At 41.1% G+C, this 18,105-nt stretch overlaps 1 protein-coding gene across 8 annotated transcripts in view; it reads right to left on the bottom strand.

The window, feature by feature from the left end:
* LOC127411258 (gephyrin-like) overlaps window positions 1-18,105 on the bottom strand; it is a 137,956-nt gene that overhangs the window by 63,304 nt on the left and 56,547 nt on the right. For 6 of the 8 annotated variants that reach the window (XM_051646683.1, XM_051646685.1, XM_051646684.1 and 3 more), the window contains exons 5-8: window positions 15,037-15,131; window positions 14,843-14,909; window positions 9,059-9,331; window positions 6,232-6,348 (exon numbers count right to left, since the gene is read on the bottom strand). In XM_051646683.1, the coding sequence (XP_051502643.1) occupies window positions 6,232-6,348; window positions 9,059-9,331; window positions 14,843-14,909; window positions 15,037-15,131 (552 nt within the window). The remainder of the gene's footprint in view (window positions 1-6,231; window positions 6,349-9,058; window positions 9,332-14,842; window positions 14,910-15,036; window positions 15,132-18,105) is intronic. The other 2 variants (XM_051646688.1, XM_051646690.1) reach the window with 1 other exon arrangement.

The raw sequence follows: 18,105 nt of genomic DNA, 5'->3' as shown, positions 1-18,105 counted from the left end.
AATTGCAGCTCTGCTCTCTGGAAGTAGGGTGGTGGGATTAAGAGGGAGTCTGATGGGCAGAAGGGTGAAGAGCATGGGGATCTTCCACAGTAACGCTGGGGCTTAACGGAGCACTAATTAACACTGGGGCTAAATCAAGGCCTCACAGGAAAGAGCAGCTCCGCAAGCACTTTAATTACCAGAACAGAAGCTAACCCTGCTCTAATAATAGCACTCGACTCAACCTCTGCCTTCCCACGAGACTCATGCTACGAGCACTCCCTGTGGAGAACACAGTAATGCCAACCTGCATGACCCCATTATAATTACTATATAAAAGAGCTAATACAGGAGATAATTTAAATTATCTGTTATCAGGAGAAAAGCTTTACAAGAACTGGCAAGGCTGAATAACAATAAAAACATTGCTTACCAGAGAATAAACTGATAAAATGCACAATACTCAATATCACAGCTGATTTTCAGTCCATTTTCAATTCTTGCTTGTGTAGTATTTCTTTTACAGTTCTATAAACAAGAAATTCATTTTCAGTAACTTACATTTTAGATACACTATATCGAGGTATAAGTAACTTACATTTTAGACAAAATATGGGCAATTATTTTGTCTAGATTTGCTCCAATATCAAAATGTTAGAAGCCAAGTAAGAATCAACCACAGCATGTCACTGAGCAACGCACAGACTAAAGGCCAGTTCACACTGCTCCAACAAATGCCAACAGATGCCAACACTTCAAACATTCAAATGTTGGCTGTTGTATTTAGAATGTTGAAAAACACAACTGTCGTGTTCACACTGATCCAACAAACACCAACAAACGTGCATCTTTGCCTTGTTCGCCTTTGAAAAGATGACAGACAAGGAAGAGGTTGTGGATGAAGCCAAAAATCTGTGGTTGATTAAATATGTTTAGCATCTATTCAATGTGACATTAGACTATAACTTAGTCATTCTGCGAGTTCCGTCAGGGGACAGCAATCCAGCACCAAAACATTTTACACATAAGATTATGTCCATAAAATGTGGGAGAAGTAATTATTTTAATTATTGTAAATCTGCATTTAGTTCAGTGTTTGCAGTTTCTTGTTGATCTGAAGCCATTTGAGAAATAAAGATTTAATGTGAGTGAGAAGAGCACTTCAGCACAAACTCATCTCTGTCCAAGTCTTGATATAGCCTATTTGTACATGTATATTCCCATGCCTCACGAGTGTCATCCACACAAACTGTTGAACCCAACACTTTAACTACCACTTGTCCAATGAGATCAGATCGAAACGAATTCTTGTATAATATAAGCTTAAAGGGATAGTTCACCCAAAAATGAAAATTCTCTCATTATTTACTCACCCTCATGATATCCCAGGTGTGTATGACTTTCTTTCTTCACCAGAACACATTTGAAAAAAGATAGAAAAATATCTGAGCTCAGTAAGATGTTAAAATGCAAGTGAATGGAGATTTCTCTTTTGAAGCTCCAAAAATCACAGACAGTCAGCATAAACGTCATCGATACGACTCCAGCGGTTAAATTAATGTCTTCTAAAGTGATACAGTCACTTTTGGTTCGAAAAAAGATCACTATTTAAGTACTTTTTAACTATAAATCATTGCTTCCGTTAGGGTTCACGAGAAGGTGAAGTCCAAACGGTCTCTCGTGTGACATATTCCATTGCCATGTTACGGACGTAGTCTCACGTTCTCCTCTCGTTTGAGACATCCAGGATGAGCACATAATCGCACCATTGTGAGTGAAGAAACAGTTAAATACAGATCTAAACCAAAACCAACCAAGCTACTGTACAGCGTTGCTCCTCACTTGTAAACAGCGTTGCTCTTCCGGCTGTGACGCACGTGCGTCAATTCTCACGTGTTTCCAATGCCAATGCGATTATGTCACATGCACGTACCGCTGCAGAATGGAAGCATGATTTAGAGTTAAAAAAAAGTACTTAAATATTTATCTTTTTTGCATCAAAAGCGATTGTGTTGCTTTAGAAGACATTAATTTAACAGCTGGTGAAGTATCGATGACGTTTATGCTGACTGTCTGTGATTTTTGGAGATTCAAAAGAGAAATCGTCCTGGTTACTTTCATAACCTCCGTTCCCTGATGGAGGGAACGAGACATTGTGTCAATCTATTGACACAAGGGGTCACTCTTGGGAGCCCCAAACACCTCTGCTTTTTTTGAAAAAGGCCAATGAGAATTGCGGAGTGGAATTTTATACGGGTATAAAAGGAGCTGGTATGCAACCACTTTTTCAGGTTTTGTGCTGAGGAGCCAAGACCAGGTCCCGGTCATTTCAGCGGGTAGTTCAGCGTTGTGGTAAGAGGGACACAATGTCTTGTTCCCTCCATCAGGGAATGGAGGTTACGAAAGTAACCAGGAGTGGCATCTGCTTCCTGTGGAGGGCTCCACGCCAGAGCCGGGCCACGGGGGCGGGCTGCGGCGGAGCCGGTGTTGTTGCTGCAAGAGGATGCCCTTGGTGACGAGCAGACAGGGTGCGGGGTCTAAACTAGACATTGTGTCAATGTAGTGACACTAGGGGTCCCTATACAAAACGCCACAACTAGCTGAAATGTGTTATGTGAACTGGTGGTGTGTGATGGGCAGACTGCTGTGTGCCTCATAGCCAGCACACCAGGCCATCACGTAACCTCCCCCAAAGCTCTTATGAGTGTCGAACGGTCCATCAGGAACAAGTCAACTGCCCAACTATAGGGACAGGCTAGCCCAGCCGAGGCCTATTTTCCCTCTTTTTTCTCCCCAAAAAGAGTGGAATTTTGTTAACGGACTGGGATCCGCGAGTGTCCACATAGGTGGGGGTGTCACTCCCAAGGGGAAGACACCACGGAGACCATACCGTGGAGGGGGGGTGGGGGGGGGATGGGTACTTCAAGTGGAAATACATCACATGGTCTTACCGAGTCTTGTCGGAAGTATGTCATGTGGAGAGTCACATGGTAGGTCCTGGGGAGGAGTTTTTACAAGCATGGCGACCGGAGTAGAGGGCCCCCTGCTCAAGGAAGACGTAGTTTACCAAGAGGGAAATGATTTTATGGAAGATATAACACATGGGGTTACCTATGGGGAACAGGGCCTTACCAGCGCACTTACTGAGCCGGCAGTGAGTTTCTCTGCAAACTCGACTGCCACAGGGCTAAGGAGGAAGTCATCCAGGGATCACAGTCTGTGAACACTACTGGGAGTCAAACTACTTTCCCCTCAAGGGAGGGGAAAGGCGCTATGCGCAAGCGGTACACCCGGCCAGCTGTCCTGGAACTTACCTGCTTGTGCCTGCCACTACATGGGATGAAACTGACTCAACCCGGAGATTGTAGAACCTCGCAAAGGTGTTGGGTGTTGCCCAGCCCGCTGCTCTGCAGATGTCTGCCAAAGAGATGCCACTGGCCAGGGCCCAGGAGGCTGCCACACTCCTGGCAGAGTGGGCTCGTAACCTCGCAGGGGGTGGCATATCGTGAGCTTGATATGCCACAGCAATGGCATCAATGACCCAGTGGGCGATCCTCTGTTTGGAGACAGCGCTTCCTTTCCGCTGTCCACCAAAGCAGACAAAGAGCTGCTTGGAGCTTCTAAAGCTCTGCGTGCGATCCAAATAGATGAGTAAAGCTTGCACCGGACACAGCAACGCCAAGGCTGGGTCTGTCTCCTCCTGGGGCAGCGCTTGCAGGTTCACCACCTGATCCCTAAAAGGGGTCATGGGAATCTTGGGCACATAGCCCGGTCGGGGTCTCAGGATCACGTGAGAGTAACTCGGACTGAACTCCAGGCACGATTCGCTGACAGAGAACGCTTGCGTGCAGGGTGGAGGTGGCTTGTCCAGCGGCACCGCAGGCCACAGTCGTCAGGGACGATGTAAACCTACAGGCCCTGGACAGGAGCCTCGGGTGCCCGCGCCAGGTGGCGGCGCTCTGCGGACACAAGTGTACCGCGAGCACCTTATCCACCTGGGGGATCACCGTATACCCCCTGGCTGCTCCACCATCGAGGGTAGTGAGAGCGGGGGAGCTGAAAGACCGGGACCAGGCAGTAAAAGGTGCCTCCCACGATCTCGTCAGCTTCTCGTGCACTTCCGGGAAGAAAGGAATGGGGGTGGGGCGTGGCCGTGGGCGGCGCCCCGAGCCCAGGAACCAATCGTTGAGCTGCGAGGTTCAGGGGAGAGTGGAGGGTTCCACTCTAGCCCGACACTCGCGGCCGCCCGGGAAAGCATGTCCGTCATTTCCGCGTCGTCGTGAGACTGGGCGACCGTTCCCGAAGGAGGAAGCCCAGCCGAAGCCTCTGCGTCAGACTGGATGAGCCCGCTCTCCGATGCTGCACTCGATAAATCATCGTCTTCCCGAGCTCTGAACAAGAAGTCGAACTCGCGCTGAGATGAGCCGGCGGTCTCGTGCGAGAGCCTGATCAGGGCAAGAGAGCGTGCTGGGGAATGGGAGCTCCGTGGGGGGATACCAGGCGGAGGTGGTCCCATTGATGTCCCCAAATCGCCCCCAGTGCTAACCGATGCGGCCTCAAACCCATAGGTAGAAGGACCGGTGCAGGGATGCTTTTTGCTCTTGCTTTTCTTACGAAAGCAAGCCGCAACCGCAACATTGCCATGGTCATGTTCTCGCAATGAGGACATGACTCATCCATGAACGATGTCTCTGCATGGGCAGTGCCCAGACACATAAGACAGCGATCGTGGCCGTCGGAAGTGGAGAGATAACGACCGCAACCAGGAATAACACACAAACGGAAAGTCATCTTTAAAAAGACATTCCATGTGTGCTGCTCTTTCAGAAAGAAAATATACTCTTTTAGAATATACTCTTTTAAATGTTCTGCCGAAGCGCCCAGGGGCGTTCTCTGCAAACCACAGATGCAGAGGGCGAGAAGCCGCTGAAATGCGCTGTAAAATTCAGCAGAGAGAGGTGAATGAACTCGGCGGATGAATTCAGCTCAATGAATAGAACTGCTCGGCTCCGAAGAGAAAATCTGAATGAGTGGTTGCATACCAGCTCCTTTTATACCCGTATGTCCGGGGGAGTGGCATGCAAATTCCACTCGCCAATTCTCATTGGCCTTTTTTCAAAAAAGTTTGGGGCTCCCAAGAGTGACTCCTAGTGTCACTACATCGACACAACGTCGAGTGAGTGACAGATAGGGAACTCCATTCACTTGCATTTTAACGACCTACTGAGCTCAGATATTTTTCTATTTTTCTTCAAATGTGTTCTGGTGAAGAAAGAAAGTGATATACACCTGGGATATCATGAGGGTGAGTAAATAATGAGATAATTTTCATTTCTGGGTGAACTATCCCTTTAACAGTCTATCCACTAAATTTACAACATCAAATAAACCAATTACAACTTGCTTGTGAAATTTAAGCTCTTTGATATGTTGGCTCTAAAACCGACCACCTCTCAAAACCATCCTGATCATGTAAATTTGCATTCTACAACATTAGAAAGATAAGACCCTTCCTCTTTGAACATGCAACAACTCCTTATTCAGTCTCTTGTCATATCTAAACTGGATTACTGAAGTGCTCTTTTAGCCAGCCTTCCTGCATGCGCAATCAGGCCTCTGCAAATTATCCTGAATGCAGCAGCACAGCGCAAATTCGCGCAAATTCCTCCCTCCTTGTCTCTCTATACTGGTTGCCAGTTGCTACACGCATCAAGTTCAAGGCTCTGATGCTGGCATACAGAACAGTCACTGGGTCTGCGCCAGCTTACCTACAAGCTTTCCTGCAGAGCTACGTTCCCACCAGAAGGTTGCAGTCTGCAAATGTTTGGCGCCTTGTGATCCCAAAACAAAAAGGCACCAAATCACTTTCCTGGTCTTTTGGCTTCACCGTACCTCGATGGAGGAAGGAGCTTCCCAACTCCATTCGAGAAGCAGACTCCCTCTCTATCTTCAATAAACAGCTGAAGACACAACTTTTTCATGAGCACTTGACCATACACTCATAATAAAAAAAAAGTTTTACTTTCCTTATTGGCTAGTACTTTTCTAATGCAATTGAAACGTTGTAATGCAGCACTTTTTGTGTTACTGTCTTCTTAAAATGAATTGCTCATGTTGTATCCTTCATCAAGTCGCTTTGGATAAAAGTGTCTTCTAAATGAATACATGTAAATGTAAAACTGGATGTTCAAAAGGCCAGTGAAATAGCAGGACAGGTGAATGTGGGAGGGGAGATAAATAGGTGTGGCTTACCGTGTTGCTGCAGGAGCAGGTAAAATGGGAGGGAATGGAGGTGGGCGGGATGGAGGCAGTCAAGGGCCGCCCACCTTTCGCCATGACAACAGCATGACTGGGATGAGACTTCATACTCTGATGATGAACATGAGACATAAAAATGACAAAAGACTTTACACAAACACAATACACATGGATGATGGGAATATCAAGGACACAAGAAGATTAGAAAAACAGAAGTCTTAAACTTACAAAACAACTGGTTGTTTGTGAGACAGATGAAAGTCTGATATTTAGATACAAATACAATTCAGTGCATCAAGCTAGCCTTAGAAACACTACATGGACATATTCATGTAGACACCTGAACAACACACCCATGTGTGCATATTGAACACTACTCTACATATCATTAAAACTGTGTTTTTAAGCAGAATCTGTCCCAGATCAAGCTATAACATGCATCATTTTTGTTACTCTGCAACAAGTAAGACTGCAGGGTCACTTAGTTATAACATTTTAGAAAAAAATCAATAAATAAATAAATGAATATATATATATATACATACACACACACACGCACACACACGCACACGCACACACACGCTCACACGCACACACACGCTCACACGCACACACACGCTCACACGCACACGCACACACACGCACACACACGCACGCACACGCACGCACACACACACACACACACACACACACACACACACACACACATACACACTGGCGGCCAAAAGTTTGGAATAATGTTCAGATTTTGCTGTTCCGGAAGGAAATTGTTATTTTAATTCACCAAAGTGGCATTCAGCTGATCACAAAGTATAGTCAGGACATTACTGATGTAAAAAACATCTCCATCACTATTTGAAAAAAGTCATTTTTGATCAAATCTAGACAGGCCCCATTTCCAGCAGCCATCACTCCAACACCTTATCCTTGAGTAATCATGCTAAATTACTAATTTGGTACTAGAAAATCACTTGCCATTATATCAAACACAGTTGAAAGCTATTTGGTTCATTAAATGACTCTTAACATTGTCTTTGTGTTTGTTTTTGAGTTGCCACATTATGCAATAGACTGGCATGTCTTAAGGTCAATATTAGATCAGCAATGGCAAAAAAGAAACAGCTTTCTCTAGAAACTCATCAGTCAGTCATTGTTTTGAGGAATGAAGGCTATACAATGCTTGAAATTGCCAAAAAACTGAAGATTTCATACAAAGGTGTACACTACAGTCTTCAAAGACAAAGGACAACTGGCTCTAACAAGGACAGAAAGAGATGTGGAAGGCCAGATGTACAACTAAACAAGAGGATAAGTACATCAGAGTCTCTAGTTTGAGAAATAGACGCCTCACATGTCCTCAGCTGACAGCTTCATTGAATTCTACCCGCTCAACACCAGTTTCATGTACAACAGTAAAGAGAAGACTCTGATGTGCAGGCCTTATGGGAAGAATTGCAAAGAAAAAGCCACTTTTGAAACAGGAAATCAAAAAGAAAAGGTTAGAGTGGGCAAAGAAACACAGACATTGGACAACAGATCATTGGAAAAGAGTGTTATGGATCTTAACCCCATTGAGCTTTTGTGGGATCAGCTAGACTGTAAGGTGAGTGAGAAGTGCCCGACAAGACAGCCACATCTATGGTAAGTGCTACAGGAAGCGTGGGGTGAAATGTCACCTGAGTATCTGGACAAACTGACAGCTAAAATGCCAAGGATCTGCAAAGCAGTCATTTCTGCTCATGGAGGATTTTTTGATGAGAACTCTTTGAAGTAGTTTAAGAAATTCTAAGATGGCTGCTGGAAATGGGGCCTGTCTAGATTTGATCAAAAATGACTTTTTTCAAATAGTGATGGTGCTGTTTTTTTACATCAGTAATGTCCTAACTATACTTTGTGTGAATTAAAGTACCAATTTCCTTCCGGAACAGCAAAATCTGTACATTATTCCAAACTTTTGGCCGCCAGTGTATATATATATATATATATATATATATATATATATATATATATATATATATATATACACATATTTTTTTTTTTATGAAAATTTTATAACTATAATAATATGTATGAAGCATTTCTTTCTTAACAAACCATTCACAATCCAGCTTTAGCAGGTGCAAAAAGTGCTAAAACAGCACTGCGTCTCCCCGTCCTTCATTACTTTCCACGCAAACATGCCTCCTTTCTTTGTAAATTAAAAAGTCTGCCCAGTGCAATTAGAATCACGCTATTACCGCACGAGAAAAGCAGGCGGTAAACTGCATTTTATTTGAAAGAGATTTATATTGATCAATAATGACAAAACGTTATAAAGTGTTATAACCTACCATATATCTATATACGTGACAGAGTCAAGCGTGCTTTCAGCATGTTAAAGAGATAAGTCAGATGTCTGAATCACAGTTGAGGAGAGATGCTGAACAGTTCCGGCAGAGTGTGTCAGTTCGTGGTGGTTTGCAGCTTCCTCCGCTATAAAGTGCTCAGAACTGTCCCATTAGAACAGAATTGCAATATGCAAATTGCACAAATTCGGCACAGATTTTGCAGGCATGTTTGTACCATTGCCTGATCCGAATATTTCTGTTAGTGAAACTTTATCCTAAATTTACAATGAATTTAGGTGCAAACTTTTAATGAGTCCTGATTTATATACTTGACTTCACACACATTAATAATAAAATAGCCAAAACCGTTAATTAGATGGGTGTCTCCGCATATTGTTGGCCATGTAGTGTATTAACAGGAACAGCTTGAGCCAGTTTAATTCAGCAGTCTGAGTGATGGTTTAACACGTTGTTTAGCAGATAGCAGCGCTAACCTTAGCAGCAATAGCAGCTGCTGTGATGTTAGAGGAGCCACTGTCCTCAGTGGATGCCACGCCACTGTCCTTCTTCTCCTCATCCTCTTCCTCACACTGCACACCCTTGTCTTCTGTCTGCTTGTGTGGGCTGGTGGTGGGTGGAGGGGAGAGGGGTGGAGGAGGTGACGGCAGGTCCTCCAGAGCGTTGTGTACCTCCTTCACTTTCACTACAGCGTCCCGCAGCAGGTCTATGGCATGCGGCAGAGCGGGCAGGATGAACTGAAAGCACTCCTGAAAAAAGAGAGCGAGAAAGAGGGAGGCTGTGAATTAAATAGCAAGAAGGTCTTTTAAGTCCCAAAACATTTTCCTTTATGTCAAGTTGGAGCTCCATGGTACAGTAATTCAGGTAATGTACGAAAATTTGACCATAATGACTCAAAGTTGTACCAGTCCACAAAAAAATAACTGCATGACAAATAAAATGTGACATAAAGTGGTATGACATTAAAGGGTTAGTTCACCCAAAAATGAAAATTCTCTCATCATTTACTCACCCTTATGCCATCCAAGATGTTTATGACTTTCTTCTGCAGAGTAAAAATGATGATTTTTAAAAGAATATCTCAGCTCTGTAGGTCCATACAATACAAGTGAATGGGTGACTACATTTTGATGCTCACATAAAGGCAGCATACAAGTAATACATACTACTCCAGTGTTTTAATCCATATCTTCAGAAGTGATATAACAGATGTCAGTGAGAAAGAGATCAAAATTTAAGTCCTTTTTGCTAGAAATTCTTCTCCCTGCCCAGTAGGGGGCGACATGCATGAAGAATATTAATCACCAAAAACAAAAGAAGAAGAAAGTGAAAGTGAAAGTTAAAGTGGAGATTGACTGAGTAGGGAGGAGAATTTACTTAAGGACTTAAATATTAATCTGTTTCTCACCCACACCTATCATATCGCTTCTGAAAACATGGATTTAATCACTGGAGTCTTATGGATTACTTTTATGATGATTTATGTGATTTTGGAGCTTCAAAATTTTGGCACCCATTCACTTGCATTGTATGGACCAAAAAAGCTGAGAAATTCTTCTAAAAAAAATTTATTTTAGTTCAGCAGAAGAAAAAAAGTCATACACATCTGGGATGGCATAAGGGTGAGTAAATGAAGAGAGAATTTTCATTTTTGGGTGAACAATTACTTTAATGGTATGATGAAGCAGCAACTCTGTAATAAATCAGTAAAACAACAGTATATTTTACATGTTTTATGCTTTATAAATACCGTATATTTAGTTTTTTATGTGAAGATTAACAACAAAAAGGTTCTTATTCCAAAATAATTGGATATCTTTCTTCAATTTGTTATTAAAATGTATATACGCTATTTATAAATAGTCTCAATTCTGTTATTATTCCATGTTGTGATGCACTATCATTTAGTGTGACAGACAACATGATCTAAATACTGTATGTCTCTGACAAAAACATAATACAAAAAAACTTTATGAGCTAAAGAAGTTCTAAAATGATTAATGCTACAGTGAAAATATAATTTGCATATTTTGTTTTTCCAAATTATTTTGTAAGTACAACTGAACAGTATTACTAAATTTTGCACAAGATCAGGATATTTTGAATTTTTTTTTTTTTTTTTATCAATAAAAATCAATGCACAGAAATTAACATTAATGAAGATGAATGTGTTTCCTTGTCCTTTTCAAATTTTCATCAGTCAAACCATATTGACAGTTTTGGGGATTGGCATAGAAATATGACTAACATTATATAAAATAATGTGGTGTGATTGCAATAAACTTGTTCCATATTGTCCACACTGATTAAATTAATTGAACTGAGAAAGAGGAATTGTGAAAATGCATGAACCTATTTGATAAACACAACCAGCCTCACAGTGTAAGTGTGCTTCTGAATCTCCACAGAGTACAATTTTTCCAGCTCTTGCAAACATCTCCATAGCTAAGTGTACCGTTTAGCAGTAATTTGAGGTCTTCACAGCGCAAATCCCTCTTGTTCTTCTCCATCCTAACAGTGTGTTAGTGATGGCCCACTATCTATCCCCTAATAAGATGACATACAGGCCAGCCTATTGGCGATTACTTAATGGAATTTCTAATACCATTGTACAGACTCTATTTTAAGGGGTTGAAGCCTGATAAGGACACAGCAAGAGAACTTAACACAGGTGGCCGAACTGGATTGCTCGTAAACCGCATTTCTTAAGTACTTCTGGCTGAAGACATTAATAATAATGAAAGAGAGGATGGCAGAGGGGATACAGACAGGTCCAGGCAGGGTTTATCCGCTGGAGTGTTGCTCACCCTAGGTCTGATATGGTTGCATCTCTCCATTATGGTAACTCAGAGATAAAACGAAGATTAATGTGTGGAGACATCAACAGTCCAGGGGCAACCTCATGTCCTCGTGGTGCATAAGATGGTCTATTTTTGTCTTTGTGGTGCAAGGTGAGGTGCATGTTTGCGTGTGAGTGCTGACACTTTAGATCTGAGCACACTGTTCTGTAGGCAATGGCACCTGAGCTCTTAGTAAAAGTGATGGGCAACTCAGACAGGCTGACCAGACAGGGACATGCCAATGTGTGTAAATGAGTGTATAGAATGAAATGTTAGTGCCTAAGAAGCCACTTTTCATTTAGGGTTGGGAACAGAGAACCTGTTCTGAATAAGGTCCATACAGGAACCGAATTGGGGGACTGGGTACTAGGATGTGATCTGGGGGGGGGGGGGCAGTTTGATCTTTAAAGTGGGCAACTGTCCAGGGGGTGCTCCCTGATAATCTCACTTGGGTCGGTACCCCTTGATCATGTTTCGCTGATGGTTCATAGGGTGTCAGATGTTTCACGGGGACACAGAGTTATAACAAGTTTAGTATTAATAATATTATTATTACTAAATAATTAGTACAACTAATATTAATTCATACTTGTCCCTTGAACATTTCCTACTACTGTAGTTGTCATACTCATTTAGAACAACAGCGGGAGGCGCTTCATTCATAGTGACTTTAACATGGTTAACGTTACTAACATTAACACAATTGTCATAAAATGTCATTATTAAAATGTGAACTATGTTGTTCGGCGGCTGGATGATCTTTGGATGCCTGGAACTAACAGAAATTAAAGCGTTTAGATTGCCGAAAGAGCAACTGCAAATGGACGCATGAACCGCTGCATTAAAGCAACATGGCTGAATATGTGCAGTTCTAACAACTGTAGCACACGTATTATAGATGAGAACTAGATAGATTTACAAAATTTATGCCAAAGAATACTATGTTTGCGAGGTAGAGTTTAGCTGGCTAGTTAAGTCAGAGTATTTCTTTACAGTCTTTAAGGAACAAGAATCATTAAGAGGAATTAGAATCGGATCCAGAATCAATTCTTTACCATTGCCACCCCAAATCACTTTAAATGGTCAGGACTCTCACAAACTCTTAATAAGTAGCTCTTATTCAGATCTGCAGCATTACAAATTGTCTGGACACCAACACCGTGTCCGAACCAATCATGGCCAAATAAAGTGGCACAAAACTAGACATCACAGATCGTGTTTTTAGCATATCACACAATATTTTCAGAGAGGACAAAAATTACTTGACGCTGAAAACATTGTTAAAATACTTGCCCCTATCCCATCTTAATATCCAGAGACAACTATAAGTAATCCATTCATAATACATTCGTTTAAACACTGTGGCTCGATTGGTTGAACACAGCAACACTGGTTCAACCAATGGCATGATTTGGTGGCAGACTATCTGTTTGTCCAAACAATGGAAAAGAGGGGGAGTGGTCAGGACACCTGTCTGACAACAATCATTATTTCTGCAACTCTTTTTGATGACATGGTGCAAAACCCTTTGTGGTGCAGAAATGACCAACATGATCACATGGAAAGTTGGCATGTTATTTTTGATAGTTCCGATACCTTAGGATCGGCCACATTATGCCGACTCACTGACAAGCAGAATCTTCTATCAGACATTGCATCAGCTCCAGTGTGCTTACCTTTCCCTGTGGTGCAACCGGAAGCTTGTTGCGTCAGCAACAGTTCGGCTAGCAAATTGTAACCAGAAAGTATTCGCGTTCGCATTAGCGGTGACGAGTGCAATTCAGAGGTTGCATTTTTCCCTCTAACATGAAATTTTTACTCCACTGATGGTTAAGCTTAGGTTTGGGATTTGGGTTGGAGGGTACAGTTTATAAAATACGTATTCCTCATCACTGTATTACTGCCTGTATATCTGAAAACAACTCGCTTCACAACTCACTTTTGGTACCCCTTAGTGGACATAACACCCGGAAAATGGAGCTAACATGTGCTCATACGCCCAACAACACTTATCACTTTGGCCACTGGGAGGAGTGTTTAGAATTACAGTAAGCACAGACCGATTTAAACTAAAGAAAAGTCAATCAACTCTTTCTGAAATTATACACTTTAAATGTATAAAATCTCAGCATTCATTTAGTTTGAAAACTCTCTTTTTCACATTACTTGCTGAAAGATATATTGAAACCTTATAATCTAATAGCTTTGCAGTATCTCTATCTGTATCGGTGTCTCTCTATAAACTCATACTGTGGTGGCCTGTGTCTGCCTCCATTTTAAAAGCAAAAAAAACTCAGTCCAGCAGAAGAGTCCCTCTCAGTGAGGAGCCAGGGCTGAGAGGAGGTAGCTTTTATGGGTCGTGGATGTGGGATGGAGGGATGCTTTTATTTAGGCAGGGAGAGGAGGAGAGCTGGACCAAGCATACAGGGGGTTCTTCAAAGTTTAATCTCCTTATCGGTTCGGCTTGTGGACTTCAAAGCGCCAGTGACAGCGGAGTGCTCCATGACTGGGGCTGATGGGTAATGGAGATTATTACCACGGTCCTATCAGCAAAGCTCCGTAGGAAGGAGCTGTAATAGGATTGGCCACAATGTTAAAATGGTAAGCGTGGGTGAAAGTGTGTGTGAGAGGTGAAGGAAGGGGAGGGGCTTATCCAATTTAAGAGTGAGGATGTAAACTGGAGAGCATGGATGGGAAGAATAGGTCCAATTGAACAGTTCTTTTCAATTAAACACTTAAAAATTATTTATGTCATCATTTGGTCCCAGTTTTCCCAACGTGGCATTTTACACGCTATAAAATGTCACATAAATGCTATTAAGCCATATATTAGCACATTTTGATGTCATGTACTTTCATGTATCACAGTTCAGTTAGTTGCAGCTATGAGTCAGCTCATTTAGAAATGAAATATAACTTACATTCATAAAAAACAATATAAAAATGTGTTGTTTTTGCATTAAAAAAAAATGAAACAACAGTATTGTGTATAAATGCTGATAAAACTTGCTGATACAATCAAGTCATTAACATATTTGGTTCACTGAGTTGTTGACTTGAGATCTGCTAAGAACAACTCATTAGCTATGTTCAGAATACCACACTAATCTTAAGATTTCTACACTATCTATCTATGGCAGAAATAGTAAAAGTATTATGCTAGTATGCTATTCCAACCGGAGCGATTGTCTAAATGAGAACCACTCAAACAATCAGTTCAATTTGTAAACAAATCGTTCAGAACGGTTTTGTGAACCGGTTGAACAGATTAACTCAAAAGAATGATTAGTTCACTAATCGGACATTGCTACTGAGAATTGTACAGAACTTCATTCGTTGAGCGTTCAGAAGGGTTAACGTAAGTGGAAGTGATCAGAATACATATGCGCAAAGACACATGCACACACACAGACTGCTTACCTGTGAGCCCTTCTTGCTCCCAGGTAAATTAATGATGAGGGTTTTGCCTCTGATTCCACATATGGGTCTGCAGGAAGGAGATGATTAGTATTCAATCTGATTTGTATTCAAAACATATCCTTTATACAAGTTTGAGTGTGAAAGGCAGAGCAAAGGAAAGAGAGGAGAAGGCATGTCCATGCATGTGCATTCACCTCGACAGCATGCCAAGGGGCGTGACATTTAAGGAGCCCATGAGCATGGCTAGAGCCATCCCTGGAGCTTCACGCTCAATCACCTCTCTGGTGGCCTGCAGATGACAGAACAGAAACAAATAAATCTCAGCAAAATACTACCACAGGTGCATAAAACAATAATATTATCTTACATATTTCATTTTGCCCCTTTATTAGATTTAGTGAAAAAGAAAACAAAAAATTGTTGGGTACAGAGATGGGGAATAGGATCTGAACTGCAGGCCAGACTTGAACCTGCGTTACATGCATGAGCACCCTGGTTCCAATGTGTTAAAGACCCCATGAAATGGTTGAACGAATACAACGTTCTTTCCTGTGTTGACAAATGACAGGAAGTTTGGGCATGACATATTGAAGGACTGGTCTTTTTTTATTTAGCCAACAGCCTTTAATTAAAAACACACCTCTAAATTATGATTTGCTAAGTGATTTAGCTAGTCAGTTGCAGGTAGGATTGCCACCCATACTGTAAAATAAGGGTTCGTCTTGCATTTAAAGATGAAATGATGTGTCCCGTATTTTTATGCCAGGCCAAGACGGACCCCGATCTAGAGGTTTGCAACTTGATCCGAGCACAACGGGACAAACCGTCGTGTTTTGGGTCGGGTTCGGTTCAGTTTTTCAAGTTTGACTTGAGGTTCTGGTCAGTTTTGTAATTCATAAAAAAAATAGGCCTAAATAACTTGTTTCGTGCACGCGCTCTCACTTACAGACAGTTTGTTTTATTATTTTTTTTATGTAAACATGCACTGGATGGATGTCTTTGAGCATGGCACCGCCACTGTTTTTTCAGCATCTCTTGCAGGACCACCACATTTTTGTGTTTATTTTTGTTGAAAAAATGCATCTCAAGACACCTGCATTCTGTGTAACAAAGACTTAAAGTTCTGAAGTAGTTAGAACACTCAAAGAGGACTTCATGTGACTGTTGTTACATTGTTACGTATGATTCCAGATAGGTCTACACTCAGCAAACTTTCTGCGGTTCATAAATGATAAGCCAATGTTTTTTTCCCTTCTGCTCTGGTGTGCTGAGCGACCACCATGCCTTGTTAAAACTGTGTATGTTTACTGTTACAATACAGAATGTTGCCTATGATATTTACATAAAATACAGCCTACTGCAACAGATTTACTTGCTTGGAGAAAAAATATAAAGAAAGTCAGCGATTTCTGGTGATTTATGAGCCATTTCAAGGGGGAACCGTTGAACAGCTAAATTGTTCAGGGGGTGCCACAAAACTTTTATTTCATGGGGTCTTAAAACGCATCTGTGAAATTATATAGCACTGTGTTATTTTATGACTAGATACAAAAAGTTTGTTGGCGATGGATGGATAGATGGATGGATGAATGGACGGATGGACGGATGGATGGATGCAATTTTGTGTTTTTAGCATGGCTTGAACTCTATATTACCCGATCATTCAGCATTCAGGACCAGAACTAATCACATTATAGTTATTTATAATAGGGACTCGAGTTACCAAGCTGATTGTTATTATTATTATTATTTGTTTTATTTAATTTATTAAATCCTTTTTTGCTCTTATGAATGTAAACAGGCTAAATGAATTCAGCATTTAGAGCCAATTGTTCCTCACAGTTCTGGCATTACTACAATGTTCATGACATAAGCACAGCCCGGTCGCTGAGATTTTTCATTACAAACATTCCAGTGAGCCTTTGATGTCTTTCTTCTTCCATCTGAAAATCCCCGTTCACCAAACCCTTCCCAGCATCCCTTGGGACACATGCCCTTCCACATCCACTGTACCATTCCAGTAGAACACCCACACACAGACACACACACACCCACACCCACACCCACACCCCCACCCACAACCACACAAACACAGTGTTAAATTAAACATATGCACAAACACACAAGCGCAAAGTCAGGAGAAATGTGTGCAGCAGGGAGGGGTGGAGAAAAAGCAAAGGGATCTCTGGCTAAAAGAAAAGGAGAATTTCTCTGCAATGTAACATACTGTGCCCTTGAATTGAATGACACTTCAAATGCTCACATTAGTAAAAGGAAGAAGTAGAGCAGGATGCATCAAAGAAGAGCTACAGAGCATCGCTCCACCAGGCATAATCCCCACCAGACTCCGATAGATACACACACAATTTCACTCACACACATCCATTACAGCACCTTTGGGCGTTAGGTTTACAAGCACACATAGCAAAAACATTGTGGCCACAAAAATAATTTGGACACCTATTTATAAAAACAAAAACAAAAAAAAACAAAAAAACAAAAAAAAAAAACATGAATGACATTATTCTTAATGATTGAGAAGTTATTCAAAAGCAGTATTTGGGTTTTATATCCAATGCAAGTGTTTGTTGAACTCCTATAGCTAAACACAACTTGCAGTTATTTCCAACACTTTTGGGTAATTCTTAAAAAAAAAAAGAAAAAATTCCAACTTACAAAATATTGACATTTTCCATTCAGTTCAGATTTTACCCATAAAAGCTGAGGTTAAGCATCTTGAGATCTTGAAATATATATATATTTTTCATAAAGGACAATTTAACTGTTTATTTTAGTGTTTAATTTTGTTTCACAAATGAAGCAAGGGTTGTAACACCAGTGACAAATTCTCTTAAAATATATTTTTTACGATTGTGTCAATAGCTTCAAAAAACATACACAACTGATCAGACTAAAGTAAATTAATCAAACCATTCAATTATTAAACAGTTAAAAAAATAAATAAATAAAAAAATTAATTCAATAAAAATCTGCCACATGTAACACTAATGACATATTTAAATGAACCGTGTGAACAAAATTAGCAGTTAAAATTTAAATTAATAACTTCTCAATTTAAATAAATATGCACATTTGAGCAGCCTCTTCTTTGACTTTGACCTTGGAAGTTCTTTTACACAACTTTTTGTATTGTCAAAAAGGTTTTTAATATTGATGCCACCTATGACATGAAATCAAGAGACGAACATTCCAGATTATTAATTACTTATTTTGTTTTACTTTTTAGGACACTTGTTAGGCCT

This window comes from Myxocyprinus asiaticus, chromosome 20 (genome assembly GCF_019703515.2).
Source record: "Myxocyprinus asiaticus isolate MX2 ecotype Aquarium Trade chromosome 20, UBuf_Myxa_2, whole genome shotgun sequence".
NCBI classification, from domain to species: domain Eukaryota; kingdom Metazoa; phylum Chordata; class Actinopteri; order Cypriniformes; family Catostomidae; genus Myxocyprinus; species Myxocyprinus asiaticus.
This window is presented reverse-complemented; position numbering and strand designations above follow the sequence as displayed.